Source organism: Pterocles gutturalis, unplaced genomic scaffold (assembly GCF_000699245.1).
Source record: "Pterocles gutturalis isolate BGI_N339 unplaced genomic scaffold, ASM69924v1 scaffold10182, whole genome shotgun sequence".
NCBI lineage: Eukaryota > Metazoa > Chordata > Aves > Pterocliformes > Pteroclidae > Pterocles > Pterocles gutturalis.
In genome coordinates this window covers 25,170-34,703 of record NW_010115339.1, presented here as the reverse complement: position 1 = coordinate 34,703, position 9,534 = coordinate 25,170, and the positions used below count along the sequence as shown (strand labels likewise).

Sequence of the window (9,534 nt, the reverse complement as noted above, 5' to 3'; positions counted from 1 at the left end):
GAGCGTATGCTCTACAACACGTCAAGGGTTGAAAATGGGTCACACCTCCTGCACCTCCTGAGCTATTCCTTCCCCTCGTCTCTGAGGTACCGGCTGTACTTGCTGTCCTGAGAGTTGAGGGAATGGCAGATGATCAAGAAAATGTACTTTGCCTCATTCCCAAGCAGGCCTAGAACTTATGGCTAATGTTCAAGCTAGTATTTTGGCTTTTAATTTCTTACAGATATTAGCGGAAAAGAGCTGAAGTAGGTGGTTGAACCCCTAATACACAGCTGTATATGGTGCTTTTACTCATAGCCCTTATCCTTCACACCAGGTGTAGTAAAAAGGAAAAATCTTTCCAAAGTACTGCCTTTCCAGCCACACTTCCCTTTGTCACCATCATATCAGAATGAACTATCCAACTGTAGAAACAAAAGAAGAGAGACAAGAAAGACAAGAAGAAAGACAAGAAGAAAGACGAGTGTTCCTCAAAATAAAATACTACTATCTGAAGCATCTTCTCAGGTCCTGATTCAAAGCTTACTATGCCACTGAAAGTATTTCAAAGAACTTTGCATCAGGTCCATAACAAAGTGCTTTGGTTCATGGCAGAGATTTTTTACTGGACAACTAATGCAAAGTAAACTCTGTCAGAACCCCAGCTCGTTCCATCAGCCTCTTCTAAGCACACAGAGTAGCTCAATTTCTAGTCACTGTCAGCTTGGATCTGTCTGCGTTCTCAACTCCTTTGCGTGCCTTCTAAATGTGTTGGTTTCTGTCACACTGTGAACTAGCCACTTAAAACCCAATTATACTTTAAAATCTCCCTAACCAATCACTCCTCCTGTGCAACACCAGTCTGGCATTACTGACGCTCAGGATTTGGGGACTTGAGAAAGCCTGTCACCTGTGCAGCTCCGGTGAAGTATCACCTGATGTGCCAGACAAGGCAGCTAGCTAGCAACAGCCAGGTCAACAGGGTGCTAAAAGGGCTCTGCAGTAGACTGGACTCCACCCTTCATCCCAGCTGGGTTCAGGTCTTTTCAGTTACCAGGGAGTTATGAGTCAAGTCTTAAAGTCAATGGGAAGAACTCACTAGTTTTGCCTGCAACTTAGCAGAAGGATTTAGTGGTTAGAGGCTTAGCTTTTTTATTCATAAAAACCGAGACGAGCTTGGAGCCTCTTCTTCAGGTGCACGAGCACCAGTGACGTAGAAGGTGGTTCTCTACATTTAGACAGTTCACTGGTGGAATAATTTAGCCATGGCTGGTACCACAGTACGCTATTTTCTGCTTCAGCATGTGACAGGTCACCAGTGCAACACAGGAGTGGATAATCCTTCATTCCATTCCAATTTTTCTTCAAGAACAATGGCTAACTCTTGGAAAGCCTTCACAAAGCTGGATGCTTCTCATCCTGAGCATCCTTACACACATCAACAATCTTCCCAACCAACCATGGAAAAACCCATTTAAATATTTACAAGACCATGTGCTGAGTTTTGGCAAACTTCCCTCCCTCTTCAAAACAAAACCCAAAATAAATTACAAACAAACAAACAAAAATCTCTAAGTCTACAAGGAAGTCTTTGCCTTTGTTTGCTGTTGTTTTGGTTTCAGGTTGATGTATGGGCTCAAAGGGTCACTGGAAGCAAAGTTACAAGAAAGGCTACCATTCAATGTCAGAAAAACAAAAACATGAGCAGTTTAAGGGCTGAAAACTAGTGCTCTGTTCCTGGACATTGGCCAAGTGCAGACTATTGACCTGCAGGGCACACGACAGCACACACTGCTCACTAGATTTTACATACTGTGAGTGGGACACTGATATGGGTGGGGGGAGTGATAAATTTATTAACCTTTGTTCAGAGTCGCACACGAAAAATCAGTGCACGAGCTCTTTCTGAGAGAAAGCAAAGCAGAACTGAATACTGAAAATCTTTCACAATTTTAGAGAAGCAGACTAATACATTAGGGTATTTGTTCAGCTCTTGAAAAATTGGACCAGCCTTTTATCTCCTTTTTAACCAAAATTAAAAATTAGCTATTTTTATTCTTATTCAGCTGTTTTGGCATTCTGGGCCCCGAGCAGCTCACACTCAGCTGCCTGTGCCTTAAGCCTGTGGACTTGGTTCTCCTTCTCTAGCACTGGAAAGCTGTTCCCACCAATCCTGTTACTCCCAAGTTAGGCAGCAGAACTGAACAGAGACTCAAATCCCTTGGCTTGAAAGAAATCCAACATAAATTGTAGCTCAGTTATAATAGTATATTTTCGTGGGCAATGTGCACCTCATTACATGGCTATTAATTGTAAATGTCCTTATTGCAAGGGGCTGTAAACTTTCCTTCCATATGTTATAGCTTAAAGGGAACGTGTGTCAATGTATGTGCATAATAACATTCACTAAATAGCGACCTGATTGGCAGTGTTTAGTCATCATCAATATTTTAAAGCATTATTAGCTTAATGCCCCCTTCATTTCAAATGCGAGGCAGTGCAAACTTGAAAACAGACTGCAAAAAGCTTTAATAGACTTTCTTAGTAATGTCTTGTTCCTCACCTCTGGGGTTAGTACAACAGCTTCATCCAAATCCAGCCAGTCAGAACCATGCTACAGTACACACAGTAACAAGCACAAAGTATAGACAGGACGAAAAGTAAGGGCTGGTATTTTCCACCTCTTTCTGTTGACATAAAATACTTTCGAATTTATATTATCTTAGAAATAGATTTTTTTTTTTTCAGTTTTTTCATGAGTGGTGTATGACATTTACAGGCTCACACCTTGAATATTACAACCACTTACTCCCCAATAGTATATTGTTGAATGTTTTAAGGAAAGTGCCAGATCCCATATAAGACATTTTTTAAAAGTTCCAAAGCAGTAGTCAAATCAAACTGCATAAATAATGGGATATTATTCTGAACAATTGCTATGAAAGACCCTCTTTTCAAGAGGTTCTCTTCGACATCCTCAGGGCAACTGGATGTTTAGGAATGTTTGAGATCTTTTACTTGAATTGACAAAACAAAGTGTGGTATAACTGCTCTTGATTTTGTTTTGTTGTGGGTTTTTTTTTTTGTCTAAAGCTCAACAAAATGATGTATTTTGTGTACCGATGTTTATTTTTGCCAATATACACATGAGGAATGTAATGAAGTGGTGTTGTGCTGCAAGTAGCTCAGCAGATGTTGAAATCAGTTCCAGTTCCTGAAAACAACTTCTTGACAACATAGTCTTAGCCTTCACAATAACCAAAACATGTGGGATTCATCTACATCATTCTTACAAATGTATTATCTCTCTCCTCTCTCTTTCTCCCTCTGTCTTGTAAACCCTCAGCCTTACTTGCTTCCTTGTACTTTATGATCATATGTGCCTGCATGCTTATAGCCAGATACATATCCTGAATCATCCACCAGATCTTCTCGGCCAGCTTTGCCTTTTCCTTTCCCACTGGGATCAAACCTCTCTTTGTGAGAGCCCGTGAATTTTGTTGTATCTGTGAGGCGTGATACAGTTGGAGATGAAATGGCTTTCTATAGGAAGAAAGAAAAGAGACAAAAAAAATCACATCAGAAATCAATTATTCGTAATACAGACACTTGTACCTGCTACTGACATTGAAATCTTTGCTAATGATGGAGACTCTAAATACCTACTCACTTCCAGCAAAAGAATACAAAAAAATGTTTGCTTCTTGCCATTACATACAATGACAATAACCACATAGCCAAGAAGAAAATAGAGCAAGTTACGTCAAAAAGTTTAAGAGACTTTCAATATGAGATACTTCTGATTAATAATCAAGTTCTAAGCACCAAAGATATGAAGAAGTCATAGGGAACAGCCATGTTCAAATTCCATTACGTCAATGGAATGATGAACAAAGACTGATAAAATGGGGATATCCTTCTTACGTGTGCCACCCTGTTAGGTTGCATTTTAGAGACAAAAGTGACACGGGCTTCATTGCAGTGAAGTAAATGATCTGGGAAACTTACCTTTCATCAAAAACCTCATTCCCTCTCTATCCATCCTCAGCTGAAATAAATGCTCATTAATGAGACCTAACAAACAAGCTTTCCAACTAATTCATAGCTCTCCCATAGGATGATGTACATCTAATATCTTCTAATACTGAACATTAAAAGATCAGAGAGTTGGAAAAGATGCTTGAATCTGTACCAAGAGGAACAGGATACCTGGATTCAGTTAGCCTGAGAATGAATGCTATGTCTTGTACACCACATCCTCCACACCATTTAAATAAAAGCTGGTTTGAGGAATTTGTCCACATACATAACTACTTAATGAGAATCTCATGTTGTAAGCTTCTGCTTTTTCTCCCTCCTATCTGAAAGAAAATGACCACTGGAGTATTTATTTCTCCAAACAGGATTGCTGAATGACCTTTACGGAGTTTGCCTTGCCGTCTCAGTGTACTATTTGCAGAAGTGGTTATTTTTCTATATTGAAAACCAGAAATGAAGACAATGCTTAAGAAGAAGTATTGCTTTTTAATACATACAGTTTGCTTGTCCACATTGGCCTGCTAGTACCTTGTAACCAGAAAACCTGTATTCACAGTAGAGCTTGTTAAAAAACCAGACCGTGTGATCAGTAATTGCGTTAGCTGCCCAGCTGGGTAAAAAGAAAATGCAATACAAATATATGAGCTGAGACATCAAAACCAGCAAAGTAAAAACTCCTGGCCTGGTGCCCAGCCGAGAATTTATTCTTTCTGTTCCTCAGCCTACTAGTAAATCAAACAGTCTGTGCACAGAGTCACACAACAGAACCAAACAATTGTCTTGCCACTGGAAATGACTCTGACAGCTTGGGGAAAACAGAGACACACACTTGTGTAAGAGTGCATAACCTGCTGGCTTCAGCCTGGGCGCAGGCACTAGGAACTCAGTCCCATTTTAAATCTTACTTGCGAACCACTGTTTTGTTTGGTAAGTGAAGGGAAATACGGGGGCTTGTACCTTGAACAAAAATTCCGGCACAAAGCAGCAGGCATAAGCTTTCGTGTGGTGCAGGGTTTCCTGTTACGCAGCATTCACAAGCGAAACCGCCGCTCCAAGACAAGCTGTCAGCCTGCTTGGCTGAACAAAGCCTTCCACCAAGCACCACTCTGCACTGTGCAGCATCCACAGCAGCGGGCAGTACATGCGTCTCACCTAACTGGTGTAAATACTCGGGCTCCCTAGTCCATTGTCATTTTAAAACTCCCACAGGTCATAACCACTGCAGGAGCATACTAATGAAGGCTGACTGTAGGGCAGAATACATGTGGGGAAGTTTCTGACACTTAAGTTATTATTAGATCATTCTCCCTTAAAAGAACAAATGATGCTTCTTACTAAAGGTATTCTTTTAACTGTTCGCACACTCCTGGTGTGTTCTTAACAAACTTACTTCTTAGTAAGATCCCAACTGTGACTTTCCCCTTGTAAGCCAGCAAGGAAAAAGTGAGGGCACAATAGTATCTTTCATGGTCCCTAACACCAGAAGAAGATGCTATAGAAGATGTAACAAAGCTTATAATATAATCAAAGGACTAAACTTTGCTCTACGTTTACTTATATAACACTATTGCTAAAAGCCACAGGATGCTACCAGTGACAAAACCTGTTTGCTCTGTAAACATGGAAATACTCCAAATGCAAGATGGGGCAATATTCAGTATAAAGTTAATTAGACTTAACATATATTTACTTTCCTTGTATTTCTTCACCACTATTTTATGGAAAACCAGTTTCCTCTGAATGTGCACACACTCTGCATTCACACGTGCAGGGGGAACTCTCAGAAACTCTAGCTGACTGCCGTTTCCTCTACCAAATTATTCTCAGGACAGACTGCTATTCTGAGAATTTGTAGCAGTCAGTTTAATCACTATTTGGGAAAAAAAGAGGACAACAGCACCTGCTCCTCTCTTTCAAAGGGGTGGCATGATCAGAGTGAAATTTGCCTCAATACCCAAATTACAATAAAAGTAAACAAGAATTTTGGTGCAGAAGCATAACTGTAACAGACATCCTAAGACTTGTATGACAGCAATATGAAAGGAAATGCAAGAAGAAACAGTAAAATGAGGATAACAGAATGGCCTGTGTCAATAATGAGAGATGTTCCTCGGAAACTTGAAGAATGAGTTGTTTGTACCAGGACAGCCTGCACCCTGGTAAGGCCACAGCACAGATGACTTATCAGAAAAAAAGGGGGCATCCTAAGAATAAGATGATAACACCGAGGTTGGAGCTTGCCACATGGGCTTTTCCTGTTAGTCTACTGGGAAAACAGCGACACATTTCAAACCAACACGGAAAAGAGAGGATGGGCAACAGCTTGGCCTACAGTTTATGGAGACTGAACGAAGATCAGGAAGCAAAGGGCCAGTCTGTAACAACTACTGACTCTTAAAGGTCATGCAACAGCTATCCAAAAGCTAGTTTGTCATTGTCAATCATGAAGAACCCAGGAGACGTAGCAATGTCTCAGTAGTGAGCATCCCTTGCTCTGTGTGTCCTGCTCACAGACGGGACACAATACCTGTGCCAAAATGGGACCAATTCGGTGCACACACCTTTGTGCTAGACTACGAGAGTGTGAGAGAATGAAATATGGTAGAAAACAGGTACATGTGAACAAGAACCAGCTTACTAGAGAATTTGTAAATAAATGTTACCTTCACCTTCTATAGGATCTTACACTGATTGGGGTTTTGGGGGTTGATTTGTTTGGTTTTTTTTTTTTTCCCCTGATACTGCTCCATTTGGAATTTACCAGTCATCTGTCTACAGATTTCACATCCACTCCTTCCCTCCTGGTGTCTCTTTCATAACACTGTTACGTCCTCTGGTGAAGACTTGGGCCAGGTCTAACAGGAGAACATTCTGTAATAACCCATCCTTCATCTGCTAGAGCCAGGCCCAACAGCTGGTTGAAATACAAAAAAATACCACTCCTTTGGCAGAACATATTTAAGCCAAAACAAAACACAGACTGGATTTCAAATTAGCAAGATCATCAATGAATTATATGATGAGAATGATAGCAAGTCTGTGCTGGCACCAGGCTTCAGCATCCCACCTGGTACTCCAGATTGCCCTAATCCCAGCCTGTGCTGATCCCTACCCCTTTTACATAGCTCAAAAAAAAAAAATAATCACATTTGTTTCGCAGACAACTTGGGACAATGGTTCAGATCTCTGGCTTTCTTATCTAGTAATTGAAAGTCGATATACATACGTGCAGAGGGAAAGAAACATCAACATTCTAAGTAAAGGTAAATTAACACCGCAGATTACAATCCTTCTGCCCTGAAAAACAGACAAAACCTAAAGCCCCAGGATCTTGTGTTCTTTCAGCCCAGGATGGATCAGAAGGCTTCCTTCCATATAAAAAGATCAGAGATAATGAGATGCCACCATAAAGGCAATTCTTATTCCTGTCCTCAACAGAGGGGTGGTTTTAGAAATGGAGCCAGTTCAGAAGTACATAGCCAAAAAGAAAAAGAGATAATGGACACTATTTGGAAGAGAGGAATTTCCAACTAGACACATTGCAAAGAATTCTCCATTCCTCTCCCCCTGCTGCTGGCACATTTGTATAGCTCTGCAACAAAACTACCACTTGCTTCAAATGAGAGTACAAGAGTAATAAAATAAAATATTGTGAAAATCTGACAAGTTGTACAACTCAAAAGAGATCTCTCCACTTGACATTTCCACTGCTCATTTGTGCAGAACCGACTTCTAGAAAGATTATTTACAATTAGATTTTAATTCACAGCTCTACACACAAAATTCGGGAAGATCACAAGGGACTATTCCAAGCTGATGGTAAACACTTCAGTACCTCCTAAACTACAAGCTTGCCTAACCTGAGCATTTAAAAGGACAAACAAACTTATGATAACTTTATTTTAATGTATAAAAATATATGTTCACATATAATGTCAATATTTAAAAAAGAAAAAAAATTGAAAAAGAAAGAACATTATAGTTCTGACAGACTTGGAATAAACAAAAAACAAAGACCAGACCATATGATAATTATTCACAGCTTTCCAGTGTTCTGGGATTCACACGGTGTATTAAATGCATTTTAAGACGTCTTTGCTTTAGTCTTTTTGGTATTTCACACACTACCTAAGAACTCTTTAATGAGGTTCTCAATTTAATTCCCTTCTTCTCTTTTTGATTCGGGCACACGACTCTTGATGAACATTTCTATGTTCTAACCACACACAAGAGCTGCTAGGTGGTACTCTGACTCCCAGCAGAGGCAAGGACAGAGCCAGCCCAGGACACGCAGCAGCGCCGTACTCAGCTGCTGCATCCCCTTTGCTCCCGCTCAGCTCAGCACAGCCGTCGCCTGCAGGCTGGAGGGATTTGTGGATTGTAAAGGGAAGCAGGTGAACAGAACACCACTGCAGTAGAACAGAGGACAGTCAGAACCACCTATCCATTAGATCTGCAACGTACCGTTACTCCAGATATAATCGGGGCTTTTCCTTCAATTAGTTTATATATTTCTTGAACTGCTTCCTCATCACTCTTGTCCTTAAATCGCTTCTTGGAGAGTTCTTGAAGAGCTTCCTTAAATTGCTCAAAAGTGATAGTTCTGGAAGACTTGCCCCTGTCAAAACACATAGAAATACAAAGACATTACAAGAGAGCACAGCCAGCTTTCCAAGAATAGCAGAATGGTTTCAGTTTACTACAGTGAACAACAGAAAACCCCAACAGACCAGAAAGACCCATGCAGCCCACTTACGGTGTCAAATAAAACCTATCCCAGTAATATCACTTTATTTTTTTATATACATCAGTAGGATACCACTTTAGAAACTTCCCTTGATGAACATTCAGAAATAAAGAGGAAATAAAGGGATCTGTCCTGCTGTCAGAAAGGCTGCAGTCCATAAAATCAAACACAGTCTCATTTGGTTGATCTCTTGTAAAGCCTACATGCGTAAAAGGCAGGAACTGAAGCATCTTAGGTGAGTTTTGTTATTTAAGATTTTTTTTCCTCTTCGAATAACTGGCTATGACGTATTATCCATAGAATACCATTTATGTATTCACAAGTAAATGTAGAATAATGCTGTCATGTACAGCAAACTATCGAAAAGCATTTGAAAATGCAAAATACCTCCTCTATTAAAGAATAACAAATTTTAAAGTGATGAATTTAAATTTAATATGTATTTTTCTTCTTAGACCATCACCTTCATAAAACATCCACAGGTTCATGGAAACACAACAGAGCAGTACGATACACTCACAACCCCTCCAGGAAATTCAGAGCTGAAGACTTACAGTTCTTTTCACTCCTAGGAAGCCCATGACCTCACATTAGGAAATTACCTGCTCAGGTTTGCTTTTTGTGGAGATTTTGCTATAGCAGTGTACAACACAAAAATCAGAAAAGTAGAGTGGGAAATTCACACTTTACAGACTTCTCTATATACAGTCACTCCTGCAGATCTTTCACAGCCATCACACCAAAGGCCCCCACGGATCAAACTCTTGCAA

At 40.2% G+C, this 9,534-nt stretch overlaps 1 protein-coding gene across 1 annotated transcript in view; it reads right to left on the bottom strand.

The window, feature by feature from the left end:
• Positions 1-3,327: 3,327 nt before the first annotated feature.
• The window catches only part of LOC104462986, a 26,163-nt gene continuing 19,956 nt past the window's right edge, over positions 3,328-9,534 (bottom strand). The window contains exons 3-5 of the mRNA XM_010075152.1: positions 9,367-9,397; positions 8,482-8,635; positions 3,328-3,522 (exon numbers count right to left, since the gene is read on the bottom strand). Of these exons, the coding sequence (XP_010073454.1) occupies positions 3,328-3,522; positions 8,482-8,635; positions 9,367-9,397 (380 nt within the window). The remainder of the gene's footprint in view (positions 3,523-8,481; positions 8,636-9,366; positions 9,398-9,534) is intronic.